The sequence below is a fragment of the Nyctereutes procyonoides genome, unplaced genomic scaffold (assembly GCF_905146905.1).
Source record: "Nyctereutes procyonoides isolate TBG_1078 unplaced genomic scaffold, NYPRO_anot_genome, whole genome shotgun sequence".
Taxonomy (NCBI): Eukaryota; Metazoa; Chordata; class Mammalia; order Carnivora; family Canidae; genus Nyctereutes; species Nyctereutes procyonoides.
The window spans coordinates 7,236,601-7,251,598 of NW_026575133.1; the positions used below are offsets into that span (position 1 = coordinate 7,236,601).

Here is a 14,998-nt window from a genome sequence, read left to right on the forward strand (position 1 = left end):
AGATTACTGCCTCCTCTCATTTTCTCTATTTCTGGATGATAGGAATGGGGCACAAGACACAGAGTTGGGATGGGACACACACGTGTAATGAGAAGCTAAACAGGGCAGGCAGCCGGGACGGTGGGGGAGGGGAGGTTGGAATAGATTGAGGGACCGGTCCTAGGACGGAGAGAACCCAGAGATACCTCGACAGTAAGTGATCCTAGGTGACTTTGATGGGGGGGTGGCCGGGGGTGGGCAAGGGAGGGAGGTGGAGGGGAGTAGAGTCGCCCGCTCAGGCTCTCAAAACGAACCCCGCCCCGTTTCTAGCAAATCATAGTTTTCCTCCCCATAATGCCCAGCAGCCACTGCTAAACCGCGCACTGCAACCGAACTCTACCTAACTCCACCTCTCTAACCGCCCAGCACAATTTCTCATTTTTATTGGCTTCTGTAACTGTCACTCAGAGAGTCCTTGTATCCGTTGGTTGTCCCCTACCTACCCTTTTCTTTCCCTTGTAATCTCGCCTCCTTAGGCTGTACCTGCCCCCCTCAGCCAGTTTCCTTCTCTGATTGGGTATCCGGAATGCCACTTCTCACGATACAAAGCTATGATTGGCTGTGCGCGCCAGGGCTCGCGCAGTTACCAGGCAGCGGGCTAGACTGAGGCTAGTTACCACGTCAGTGAGCTGACAGGGAAGGTAGCCGGCTCCACCGCTCGTTCCGGCCGACTCTTCCTGGCAGTCTGTGCGGTCTCTGACTTCGGTCTCAACTCCCAGGAATCGGGCTCCTTCCCTTCTCCCATCTGCCACCAGAGCCGGGAGAGTCGCTTAAAGACGCCTTCGGGGCCTGGGCTGGACATGAGCAGCGGCTGCGGGTCCTGGGACTAGGCCCCGCCATTTTGGATCCGCTGACAGGTCAGCGAAGTCTCTTCTTAGAGTTCCAGTGTCTTGAAAGCCGCCCTGACATCACCATAGGGAATGAGGGAGGAGGGAGGAGGGCCCTTACGTTGGACGACGTGGGTGGGTTAAGGACGCAGGGGGAATAATAAGACTGGGAGAGATTGTTGTGGGAGGGAACTGGGAGGCATTCAGGGGGCAAAGGTCAGGCCCCTGCGGCTGGAGGGGCGACTTGAGCTCTGACTTCTGATCCCTTTCGGGTGCCCGAATCTTTCTTCCTGTGTTTCCAGGCTTAACTTAGCCTTCAGCTCCCCTCTTCTAAAGCTTTCTGTATCCTAGAGAGCCCAGTCCTCAAGAGCTGAAAGCGAACCTAAGGAAGGTTGTATCTACTTTTTAGGGTTGATTTTTAGACTTTAGGTATGAGAGTCTCTGCAGATCCTGTACAGCGTCCACTTCTGTGTGACTGCCTCGTTAATACAGCTGTGAACTGCTTCATTAATACTGGATGATGAGCTAGTGCAACCTAGACTCAGGTAGTGAGAAGAGGTGTGGAAGGATTGAGGCCAGTCTTACGGAGACCTGGGCTAAGAGAAGACTTTCCATTTCTGGGGTAGCTCACTCCCAGTCTGTGTCTGTATCTAAACACTGGACTTATCTTCTGAGACTCTTTCTTCCTTTACACAATCTTTTACGGATATTATCTTCTGGTGTATGTTTTGGTTGGCATTTCCCCACAAGGTCTTCTCTTCATTTGGCCTAAGGAGATGTTTAATCACAAGGGGGCCACTCTATTATGACATATTTGGCTGAGAACAGAGAGGGATTTGGGTATTGGTGAAGTTTGGTACTGTTGGCCTATTATTTTTAGTGGGTAAAAAGAGTCATGAAAGATGTTCAGCTAATTTAAAAGTGGTAGAGTCAGGGCAGCAGAGTGAATGATGGAGCATAACTCCCAAGGAGTAGTTTATGGCACTGTAGTGACCTTTGATAAACTGCTATATTGTAAAACTACCCAAGGGTAAAGAGTGCCTTCAGAAGTGAGGAAGAGTGTGGTGTTTTTTAATGCACAACATAGAAATTTTTATGCCTTTAATTCAGGTATGTAAGGCACTTCTCTGGGCCATATGGGAGGATACAGAGAGAAAGGTCTGTTTTGGGATTACTCTGTTTAATTTACCCATGTCTTAAAAGCAGTAGCATATATGCAATAGCCTACCTAGAGCATAAGGTAAGGATAAGGAGTATCAATTTAATGCCTTTCAGAAAGCAATGGACACTCAATAAATGTTATCTGTACCAAGGATTACTTGCAGTATGTGATCACGACTCGTGGCCTGGTTCTGGCCTTGGCAGTCAGGATTTTGCATGGTAAGGTAGTGACAAGGAGGATCAAAACCTCACTGTGTTAGAAGGAAGAACTATATGGGATCTACAGGGACTAAACTCAGTTTCATCCTACCTAACGCCCTCTGCTCTCCTGAAATTGTGTGTGTGTGTGTGTGTGTTGGTGGAGGAATAGCATTTTTTGTATTTATTTGTTTAAAATAAGTAGGATGGAAGTGGTCCAGGAAACAAGTTTGTATTTTAACTTGCTGATCTAAGTTGCAGAATTTCTTAAAAAAAAAAAAAATAGAAAGAGGCTTATGAAATGACATAGCTTAGGAAGTATCCAGGTTTGATAACTTTTGCCTTGTTCACCTGGCTTGATGTGCCCTGTTGAGCCCTGTTGAGTTGATAGACTTTGCATAATAGTAGTCTAGTATTTCAGTAGATAGTATGACCAATCCGGCGTCTTTTCAGTTGGGCCCAGAGGTGACTCACACATCAAAAATTTCCCTTGTCTTTACCAAAAACTCATTTTCTAGGTAGGAATAGTTTTTCACCTGCAGCCCTCACCCCACATCAGAAAATTTGTTCTTCTTTTGTATGTCAACCATACTCTAATTTAAAAAAAGAAAAAAGAAAATTTGTTCTTCTTCAAGACTTGAATTTGAGCTAAATTGCAAAGGTGGCTGTAGATAGACAGTACCTTCTAATCTTTTTTTTTTTTTTTTTTTTTGCCAAGTGTAACAAAAGTACCTTCTAATCTTGACAGTGATGCTTATTGGCTCAGTAGGAGCTCAGGTTGTAGACACATCTCCTCATGAGTAGCCTGGCATCAATCCCAGTTGAACTCTCAGTTCTCAGAGCTCCACTACTATTTTACTTCTCCAGTATTCCAGAATGCAGGATGACTGCCACTTTAAGATAATAACCTCACTGAAAGGGTACTTTGACTAGTGTGAGCAGTTGAGAGGTAAAAGATTCAGCTTCTGCTTTTAAGGAGACTCACAGTATTTATACAGTACTCTCTGAAAGGATCATCCTAGTCTTTGTTTGCCGCTTCTGTTGATTGATCACAGTCTGTCCCTGTAGTTCAGTGTGACTAATTAGAATGATTCTGCTGTTCGGGTAATGGTGGAGTTGAGTTGAAGGGAGAAGGGGAGGTTTGTTTTATCATCACGCTGGAAGGGCTTGTGCAAATGTAGTCAGCAGCTGTTTGGCTTTTATTGTTCTTTTTCTGTACTTCAGTATGTTCAACAGCAGTTGTTTAATTAAATGAAAACATAATAGAGCAATGTGTTGATTTGAAGCCCCAGTCATAGTGGTAGTGATCATGGAAGTAACAATTTATTAGTATCATATAAACCAAGGATTGCAAACTTAAATGCCTGAGTATCAGGCAGGTAATGTAAATGAGTGAAGCAAGCCAGGTACAAATATATTAGGATGTAGCAGGGACTATAGTGTACTGGAATGTGGGCACAGTATGACCTGTCTTCCTATTTTTTCAGGAGAAACTTGAAATTCAGATCATTGTGTTTTAAACTTTTGGCAACTAGTTAAAGTCTTTGAAAGCCTTTTTGAGATAGAATAAAATATGTCTGTGGATTGTATTCTATTCATCATCAGTGGATGATGACCCCTAATATACAAGATAAGCATCCTTATGAGACTTAATCATTGTAGTTCTTTATGTATAATTACACAGGCTAACTTTTTTCTTTGTCCTACTCTGTAAATTGTCACCCTTAGTTGTCACCTTGGGTGCTCTGTTAAAAGAGGAGTGAGAAAGAGAAGCTCTATTTCATTTTTCATCTCTAAGTAGAAAGGATATTTTTGGACATTTCTTAGTGGGTTACCTTGTGTATAGTTCTTGGGATAGACTCAGAATCCCCATGAAGGAGGTGCCATGGCAGAGCTGAGGTACACTAGTCACCTGATTATTGGGTTTGGGAGGATTTTCCAGTTGTGGCCTCTCAGGGCACCAACTCTTCCTAGTTTGATTTTCACTTACCTCTACTCTTTGGGTAAATTTCTTGAACCCAGTAAGTTGTTTACTAATTTAGTAATTCTTGGTCACTCTCCGTGCTTTATTAGCATAGGATATATTCCTTGGCCAGCTCTGGGAGTCTTACAAGTTGCATCTCTAGTGTTTCTCTGGGATGTTTGAGATACTGAGTAAAGATAAGCCTTGGAACGGCCAGTTGTGGGTCATTTAGCTTCTGCCCTCTCAAAAAGCCTCATTAATTTTTTTGGTTTGCACAGCTTTGTATTATACATCAAAGCACCATTAAACAGACAAACAGTTTTTGCCTTTGGAGAATCTAATTTCTTATTGGGTAAGGACAACTTTTTTTTTTTTTTTAAGATTTTATTTATTTGAGAGTGAGAGAGAGAGAAAGGGAGAGTGAGCATGAGCAGGGGGAGGGGGAGAGGGAGAAGCAGACTCCCCCACAGAGCAGGGAGTGATGAGGGGCTCCATTCCAGGACCCTGAGATCATGAGCTGAAGGTAAATCCTTAACCAGCTGAGCCATCCAGGCACCCCTTATTGGATAGAACAATTTTAAAAGCAAATAAGAAAAAAGACCCTTAAACAATGGTATACTACATATACATCTCTTGGGGCACCTGGGTGGCTTAGACAGTTAAGTGTCTGCCTTCAGCTTGGGTCATGATCCCAGGGTCCTGGGATGGAGCCCTGAGTTGCTCCCTGCTCTGTGGGGAGTCTGCTTCTCTCTCTTCCTCTGCCTACCGCTCCCCCCGCTTGTGCTCTTTCTCTCTCTCTCTCTCTCTGTCAAGTAAATAAATAAAATCTTAAAAAAAAGACATTTATTTAAAACCAGGGGATCCCTGGGTGGCGCAGCGGTTTGGCGCCTGCCTTTGGCCCAGGATGCGATCCTGGAGACCCGGGATCGGGTCCCGCGTCGGGCTCCCTGCATGGAGCCTGCTTCTCCCTCTGCCTGTGTCTCTGCCTCTCTCTCTCTCCCTCTCTCCCTCTCTCTCTCTCTCTCTTTGTGACTATCATAAATAAATAAAAATTAAAAAAAAATAAAACCAAAGAAAATAAGACCCAACATACATATATGAAGAATTGACAGTTAAATAATTAAATATTTCAGAGAAGAAATGTGAACATTCATATAGCACATGAGGAGACTTCAGGAAAATAGATGTGAAAATAGAGTAGACTGGTGGGTAATGTGGGTTCTTTTTGTCTATAGAGTATAGCCTGTGTGGAATTTGTAACTTCTGATAGGGAAACAAATATGGGATGCAGAAAGGTTTGCCTGCCTGGCTTAGAATCCTTGTTTTCTATGAAGTCCAACACACAGGAGTTGGATGTGAGCTGCACTGTATTGAAGAGTCAGTCTTTGATATTAGTTTATCCCTTTGTTCATTTGCTCCTTGAGTATTTATCATTTATCTTACAGGCATTGCAGATAAAAAGGTGAATAAATCATGATGTCTTCCTGAGATGCTTATAGACTCATGGGAGAGACAGACTAAATGAATAAGTATAAATCAATATAAGTTCTTTAGAGCTATGTACGGTATAATGGGATGACAAAAAAGGAGTCCTAATACTCTCTGGAGGTAGTGGGTTAGCTAGGGAAGGTCTTAGGTATTATAATAACAGGTAATTTTTGGAGGGTTTATTAAATAGTGCTCTTGCCATACTAGGTGCTTTATAGTCTTCTTATGTAGGCCTCACAACAAACAGATGAGGAGGTATTACCTTCATTTTGCAATGGAGAATTGTAAACTGAAGCTCAAAAAGGCTAAGAAACTTGGCTAAGATCATAAAGGTGGTAACGGTCAGGACTGTTTTGCTTCTGAAGCTTGTTCTTGTAACCACTGGTATTCTGATTTTCACTGACTTTTGGATTGATTGATTATTAATTATTTTTATTTAAACACTTATTTATTCATGAGAGACACAGAAAGAGAGAGAGGCAGAGACACAGGCAGAGGAGAAGCAGGCTCCACGCAGGGAGCTGGATGTGGGACTCGATCCCGGGACTGATTCCAGGATCACACCCTGGGCTGAAGGCAGGTGCCAAACCGCTGAGCCACCCAGGCATCCCCCCCCCCCCCAGATATTTAAAACAGAAAGGAGCAGCAAGTGTAAAGACAGACAACAGGGGATCCCTGGGTGGCTCAGCGGTTTGGTGCCTGCTTTTGGCCCAGGGCACGATCCTGGAGTCTCGGGATCGAGTCCCGCATTGGGCTCCCGGCATGGAGCCTGCTTCTCCCTCTGCCTGTGTCTCTGCCTCTCTCTCTCTCTCTGTGTCTATCATAAATAAATAAATAATTTTTTTTTAAAAAAAGAAGGAACTTGTGATGGTCTATGTCATACATGCAAAGAATATGTATAGCATATATGGGGCATCAGTATCCCCTACCCAGCTTAAAAACAAAATGTCGCCAAAACAAAGCTTCTTGTGTGTCCTTCCCTGTTAGTCACATTCCCCCTCCCGCTGGCCACTATTCTGAATTTTTTGTGCGTTTCCCTGATGTATAGTCTTAACTGGAATTGCTGAGATATGGGATATGAAGTTCTTCAATTTTGCAAGATAATGCCAAATTGTAACCCAGATGAGTTGTATCAATCTGCATACTCACCAGCCACTTGCCCTGCATTTTTTACCAACTCCTAGTATAGTCAAATTAAACTTTTTGTTCTGTAAAATGGTGTCTCATAAACTTTTTTTTTTAAAGATTTTATTTATTCATTCATGAGAGACACGGAGAGAGAGGGGCAGAGGCACAGGCAGAGGGAGGAGAAGCAGGCTCAAGGAAGGGAGCCTGATCTGGGAATCGATCCTGGGACTCCAGGATCATGCCCTGGGCCAAAGGCAGGTGCTAAACCACTGAGCCACCCAGGGATCCTGGTGTCTCATAAACTTATTTTATAATTGTCTTGATTATTAATGGAGCTAATAATTTTTTCATATATTTATTTGCTGTTTGTGTTTCCTTATTCTGTGAAATGCCTTTTCATGTCTCTTGCCAATTTGGGGGAGGGTCTATTTGTATAGTTCTCTAACAGTTTATATTATGGATATTGTTTCTTTATTAGTTATATGTGTAAGATATAAGATATTTTCTCCCAGTTTGTGACCTATCTTTTCCCTCTTTTTCATGGTGTTTTTTGAACAAATGTCTTTAATTTTAACATGGTTTACCAGTTTTTTTTAATGGGTTGTACTTTTTCCTGTTTAGGTGCTTCTCTCTTATGCTGAGATTATAAAAATATTCTCATATATTCTCAAAATTTTCAAATTTTCTTTTTTTACATGTTAATCTTTAATTCATTTGAAATAGTTTTTTTTTTTTGTATTCCATGAAGTAAAGATCCAATTTATTATTTCTGTTTCTCCTGCTTTTGTTTAGATTTAGAAGGAGTTGCTTGATAGAGTGACTCCTTCTCTTTGGATCCTTTTGGGGTGAGTAACTGGGATGCCACAAAGCACCAGGGGAATGCTATAGACTCAGCTTTATTTTTTTAGATTTTATTTATTTATTCATGTGAGACACAGAGAGGCAGTGACATAGGCAGAGGGAGAAGCAGGCTCCCTTCAGGGAGCCTCATGTGGGACTCCATCCCAGGACTCCGGGATCACGACCTGAGCCAGAGGCAGATGCTCAACCACTGAGCCACCCAGGTACCCCTAGACTCAGCTTTAAATAAACAGTACTTTCAAAGAATATGTGTGGCTTACAGTCTCTGGACCAGTGGCTTGTCTGGCTGGGGATGTTAGTTGCTGCTTATTTGGTTGTTCCTTTTAATGTTATTTCTGATACAAGATAGACCTTAAGTTCTTTTTTGCCATATATATATGAGGTCTCTGCAGGCCTTTGTGACCTTGTGACAAGGGGTTCTAGGCTGTTGGTCTACCAGGTAGCATGTCGTTCATCTGAGCTTCCCATTTGAAGCTGAAGGGCAGATTTCCTTGGGAGAATCCCTCTGTGAGGAGACAAATGCTCGGAGGCCTGGCGGGAGATTAAGCAACTCTGTATGATCTTTGAAAATAATTCTTCATTCTCTAGTTGTTTCTTTTTTACTATGAAAAGAAGCTTGAGACAATGATTTTTTTTTTTTTTTGCTTAGATCTCCACTGTCTTAGAAAGTTGTTAGCATTTGGTGCTTAATAAAATTTTTTTTAAGATTTTATTTATTTATTTATTTATTTATGAGAGAGAGAGAAAGAGGGACAGAGACATAGGCAAAGGGAGAAACAGGCTCCATGCAGGAAGCCTGACGTGGGACTTGATTCTGGGACTCCAGGGTCACACCCTGAGTCAAAGGCAGATGCTCAACTGCTGAGCCACCCAGGCATCCTGGTGCTTAATAAATTTTGATAAAATGATAGGTTGATTACTTCAGTTGGAATCCCAGTTCAAAATTTATTTCCTCCAGGAAGCCTTCCAAATAGCTGGTAGATCTTTAATCAATTAATTAATTAGCACTTTAAAAAAATTTGTAGTATAGTGTTGTTGTTTACCTGCTGCTGTGTTATTTTCAGTATGGGTGTTTTCTCTCATTCTCTTAGTTCTTTGAAAGAGAAATTAAATATTGTTATAATGTCTCTTTATAGGCCTTTTAAAGATTTTATTTATTCATGAGAGAGAGAAGGCAGAGACAGGCAGAAGGAGAAGCAGGCTCCCTGCAGGGAGCCCGATGTGGGACTTGATCCTGGAATTCCGGGATCGTGCCCCAAGCTGAAGGCAGTTGCTCAACTGCTGAGCCACCCAGGCGTCTCCAAAATATATATATTTTTTGCTATTATATTTATTTACTTTAGAGGGAGGGGGAGAGAGACTGCAAGCGGGGTGAGGAGCAGAGGGAGAGGGACAAGCAGACTCTGCTGAGTGCAGAGCCCAACACAAAGCTCAAGCTTACAACCCTGAGATCATGACTCCAGATGAAATCAAGAGTCAGACACTGACTATACCACTCAGGTGCTCCCCAAATATTTTTTATAATAATAGGTATTCAGTATATATACTGAATAATAACTATGTATTGAAGGCCCTCCATGATATAGCCCACATTTGCTGTTTTAGCTTTACCTCCTATTATTTATTCCCCTAGGAATAATATTCCAGCCAGTCTGGAATAACCATGATCCCCTAAACACCTACTGAATTTTCCTACCTATGAGCCTTTACCCTTCCCATTCTTCCCTTATATTTTTGACTGTTGGATCCTGTCTGGCAGCACCTGGGTGACTCAGCTGGTTAAGCATCTGGCTCTTGATTTTGGCTCAGGTCATGGTCTCTAGTTCCTGAGATCAAGCCCTGCATAGTCTGGCTCCATGCTCAGCCTGGAGTCCGCTTCTCTCTCTCCCTCCCTCTGCCCCTCTTTTCCTCATTCTCTTGCGCTTGCACTCTCTCTCTCTCTCTCTCTCTCTCTCTCTCTCTCTCTCTCAAGAAAATGGAATCTTGTTTTTCAGTTGCCTTCCAGAGCCCTCTACCAGAAATAATTTTCTTTGCTCCAGTATTGTGACAGTATGTATTACTCAGGCATTGGAGATATACATGGGTTTGTGTGTATATGTATGTGTTTTATCTAATCTACTAGATTATAAATTCCTTTTGGGTGGGTAATGACAGTACTGTATGCTGTGCCTACTCTTTTGCTTAGCATGTATTAGGTAATGTCTGACCGAAGTAAATTTTAGCTAATTAACTTTGATGGCTGCGCCTAATCATTTACAAGTGGAAAAATACAACTACTTTTCACTCTTCTAATTATTTTTGTAAATATTTATTTATTTTTAAAATATTTTATTTATTATTCATGAGAGACACAGAGAGAGGCAGAGACATAGGCAGAGAGAGAAGCAGGTTCCATGTAGGAAGCCCGATGTGGGACTCGATCCTGGGACCCTGGGATCATGTCCTGAGCCAAAGGCAGACGCTTAACTGCTGAGCCACCCAGGCATCCCATAAAGATTTATTTACTTGAGAGAGAGAGAGTGAGTGTGGTCACAAGTGCAAGTGAGTGTGGCAGGAGAGGCAGAGGGAGAGAATCTTCAAGCAGAACTCCCACTAAGTGGAGAGCCCAGCTTCAGCTCAATCCCACAATCCATGAGATCATGACCTAAGCAGAAACCAAGAGTTGTTCGTTCAACCAACTGAGCTATCTAGGGACCCCTTCACTATTCTAATTTAAAAATAGGTAACATAGGGGATCCCTGGGTGGCGCAGTGGTTTAGCGCCTGCCTTTGGCCCAGGGCGCGATCCTGAAGACCCAGGATCGAATCCCACGTCGGGCTCCCGGTGCATGGAGCCTGCTTCTCCCTCTGCCTGTGTCTCTGCCTCTCTCTCTCTCTGTGACTATCATAAATAAATAAAAATTTAAAAAAAAATAGGTAACATATATGACACAAAACTCAAGAGATACAAAAGAATATACGGAGAAAAGCAAGTCTTCCTCTCATCCTTGTTCCCCACTTCCCTTCTCTAAAATGCAACCTCTGTTAGCAATTTCTTCAAAATCCTTCTAGAGATATAGAGCATATTCATCTTGCCTAAATAATTTAAGAAAGGAATGATACTAAAGATTTTATCTTTTTCTTTTCTGATACTTTGACTTATTTTTGAATTTGTTCATCTTCTATTTCTTGGTTCTCCTCCTTATTGTTCTGTATGTATTCATTGTTGAATCTTCTCAGAAGAGAACATTGTGTGCCTAGGGCATTTGGAAAGTAGATAGGGACGCCTGGGTGGCTCCGTGGTTTAGCGCCTGCCTTCAGCCCAGGGCATGATCCTGGAGTCCCGGAATCGAGTCTCCGTCAGGCTCCCTGGATGGAGCCTGCTTCTCCCTCTGCCTATGTCTCTGCCTCTTTCTGTCTCTGTCTCTCTCTCTGTCTCTCATGAATAAATAAATAAAATATTTTTATTTTTTTTAAGATTTTATTTATTTCATGAGAGACACACACAGAGAAAGGCAGAGACATAGGCAGAAGGAGAGGCAGGCCCCCATGCAGGGAGCCCGATGTGGGACTCGATCTGAAGACTCCAGGATCACGTCCTGAGCCAAAGGCAGATGCTCAACTGCTGAGCTACCCAGGCGTTCCAAAAGTAGATGGTCTTCTGGGACAAACTTAATTGTTTTTTTCCTTTTTTTTTTAAACCTAGTATCGGGGGATCCCTGGGTGGCTCAGCGGTTTAGCGCCTGCCTTATACTCAGGGCGTGATCTTGGAGTCCCGGGATGGAGTCCCACATCGAGCTCCCTGCATGGAGCTTGCTTCTGTCTCTGCCTCTCTCTCTCTGTCTCTCTCATGAATAAATAAATAAAATCTTAAAAAAAAAAAAAACAAACCCAAGCCTAGTATCTTTTAATTATCATTAAGGTAAATGTATTATTATGTTGGATTCTCTTGTGGATTTGAAGAAGGTGTTATGGTCCTGACAAAATTTTTACCTGTCCTTTTCCCCTTTATTATAATGCTTTTCATACTTCTTGCTTTCTGAGGGCCCTGTCTTATACAAAATATGCAAATGGTACTACTAGAAGGATGTATTTTTTTCTGTGTATCTGTAGCTTATTTTCTTTTAGATCTGACTAAACTCTGTAAATACCTCATGGGCAGAAATGATCTCTTTCATCATTATTAATTTTAAATTATTATTGATGGTATAAATTGATGGAATAAATTCTCCTTGTAAAAAAATTAAAACATTGTAGTAAGGCTACAAATGTCCTCTGATTACACTCTGATTTCATAATACCTTCTCTAGAGATGACTATGGTTACTGAGTTTGGGGTACATCTACCCAAACCTTTTTAAAAAATCATTTATTTATTTATTTGAGAGAGTGATGAGCAGGGGAGTGGGGGTCTGGGTACACAGAGGGAAAGAATCTCAAGCAGACTCCCCACTGAGCGTGGAGCAGGGTGGAACCTGACGTGGGGCCCAATCTCACCCTGGGATCATGACCTGAGCCGAAATCAAGCATCAGACACCCAACCGAGATTCCCAAGCATCCCCTCTCTCTGAATAAATAAATAAAATCTTCTCTGCCCCTCCTCCCACTCGTGAATTCTCTCTCTCAAATAAATCAATCTTTAAAAAAAAGGTGGGGGGAGGGTCTTTGATACCAAGAACAACCCTGAGTTTCTACTATTCTCATTATTACTGGGAAATTGATTATTGTTTTTTTTTTAAGATTTTATTTATTTATTCATGAGATATAGAAAGGCAGAGACATAGGTAGAGGGAGAAGCAGGCTCCCTTTGGGGAGTTTACATATGTATATATTCTCTATTTACTTATGTATATATTACCTGGACAAAATACATTAAGTACACTTAACTACATGGATAACTCAAACATAATGTTTCAAGGGAAAAGGTCAAATTGCAGAAAAATACATGCAATATTATATTAGTTACATAAAGTACAAAAATATGCAGAATAATGCTATATGTTATTTAAAGATATATATCAGTGAAGCAAAAGTATGAAGCAACATAAAAGTTTAATAAATATCAGATTTAGAATAGTGAGACCTATGGATGAAAGAGAACGGGATATGATTAGGGAAAATTTACAGAAACTTTAGTTGTACTATTCTTTATCTGGATACTGGCTATTCTGTTGCTCTTTATATTATACTGTGTGTTAAATATTGCAAAAATCTGGTATTTTATGTAGGTTGGGTAGGTTTTTTTTTTTTTTTAAGATTTTATTTATTCATGAGAGACGGAGAGAGAGAGAGAAAGAGGCAGAGGGAGCAGCAGGCTCCATTCCATGCAGGGAGCCCAACTTGGGACTCAAGCCCGACTCGGGACTCGATCCGGGGTCTCCAGGACCACATCCCGGGCTGAAGGCGGTGCTAAACCGCTGAGCCTCCCGGGCTGCCCTGGTTGGTTTTTACATAAATGGTAACATAGGGTCTTGTACTCCAGTTTTGTTTTGTTTTTTTTTCATTCCATATATCTGAGAGCTCTTTCCATGTTATTTACTTTGTATCCTTAGTACTATGAAAGATGTCATATGCATAGTAGGTGCTTAGTAATACTTGTAGAATTCTTTCTTCCCTTATCCTTTTTTTTTAAATTTATATATTTATGATAGTCACACACACACACACACAGAGAGAGAGAGAGAGAGAGAGAGAGAGGCAGAGACATAGGCAGAGGGAGAAGCAGGCTCCATGCACCGGGAGCCTGACGTGGGATTCGATCCCGGGTCTCCAGGATCGCGCCCTGGGCCAAAGGCAGGCGCTAAACTGCTGCGCCACCCAGGGATCCCTCTTCCCTTATCCTGATAGACTTACTGTTTTAACTTTCCTGGAGCCTGATATAAATGTTTGACTATATGCCTCCCTCACCCTTCCCTGTCTGCTTTTTAAAATTTTGTCCTTGTGAGGAGGGTTTCTAAATAATGTAAAGTGGAAATGTTTTTTTTACATGCTCCTAGGGTTTTCTCTATGCTAAGAAGATACTCTTTTTTTTTTTTTTTTAATATTTTCACCTGGGAAGAAAATTAAGTATCTTTTCTAAGTGCTGTTCTAGGCAGTGCGCATGCGCGCACACACACATATATCCTATAATAATTCAGTTGGGAACACTTAAAGTACTAAAGTAGTGTTTTAGCTTCACTTCAGAGATTCATACAGAGGCAGCTTTAAAATGAGTCTACCTGTCAATCTAACTTATTAGACAATTCCTGCTATAAGCAAGTGAACTTGACTTTTCAGAACTTTTCAAAGGTTGTATTACTGCAACTATCCAGTTTTGTAGAGCTGACTTGGTAGAATGGATGTAGTCTATAAGCTGACATTCTAACTGTGGTTCTAAACCAAGGCTATTTTTCTAACAGCTTTCGTTCTTTTCTTTTCACTTGACCTTTTATTGTTACTTTGAGGGAATAAAGAAGAACAAAGGGAAAATCTGAAATATGTCTTTAACTAGTAACACAGAAGTATCTGCATACCTAAAATCCTCACAGGAAAGGTTTTGGGGACAGTTGGCTTTGAAGAATTTGATATGCTTGCTAGAGATTGTTGGGTGCTTTTGAGAAATTTTCTGGATTGATAACTTTTTGAGTTGTATCTTGAACTTCTGGAGACCTCTAGGAGAGCCAGGTAGCTGGATTCATAACATAAAATGGACTTCATCCTATCCTAGTATTACTGATGGGGAATCGTGGTACTGAGAAGTTAAATCATAATTTTGACATTACCAGGTACTGGTTTAAATGTGGGTATGCTCTGAGTAACCAAATATTAACTAATTTTTCTTTGAACTGTTTTGGTAGGTTTGCCAGGATGGTGGATAAAAATATTTACATCATTCAAGGGGAGATTAACATTGTGGTTGGGGCAATCAAGCGAAATGCCCGATGGAGCACTCATACTCCACTGGTAAGTGGGGAATGGGCAAGATAGCTTGGTCACTGAGTTGTAAGGGATCTAATGCATGGTTAAAACAATAATTATGTATGTCTGGGTGTCTCAGTGGTTGAATATCTGCTTTTGGCTCAGGGTGTGGTGCCCGGGTCCCAGGATCGAGTCCTGCATCAGGCTCCCATAGGGAGCCTGCTTCTCCCTCTATCTATGTCTCTGCCTTTCTTTTCTTTTTTAGAATTTGGTGGGTTTTTTTTGTTTGTTTGTTTGTTTGTTTTTAAGATTTTACTTATTTAAGACACAGAGAGAGCGAGGCAGAGATACAGGCAAAGGGAGAAGCAGGCTCCATGCAGGGAGCCTGACGTGGGACTTGATCCTGGGTCTCCAGGATCACGCCCTGGGCCGAAGGCAGGTGCTAAACTGCTGAGCCAC

At 41.7% G+C, this 14,998-nt stretch overlaps 1 protein-coding gene across 8 annotated transcripts in view; it reads left to right on the forward strand.

Annotated features, from left to right (window-relative positions):
• Positions 1-659: 659 nt before the first annotated feature.
• GBF1 (golgi brefeldin A resistant guanine nucleotide exchange factor 1) overlaps positions 660-14,998 on the forward strand; it is a 121,103-nt gene continuing 106,764 nt past the window's right edge. For all 8 annotated transcript variants that reach the window (XM_055346173.1, XM_055346175.1, XM_055346174.1 and 5 more), the window contains exons 1-2: positions 660-896; positions 14,479-14,584. In XM_055346173.1, the coding sequence (XP_055202148.1) occupies positions 14,489-14,584 (96 nt within the window). In that variant the 5' untranslated portion in view covers positions 660-896; positions 14,479-14,488. The remainder of the gene's footprint in view (positions 897-14,478; positions 14,585-14,998) is intronic.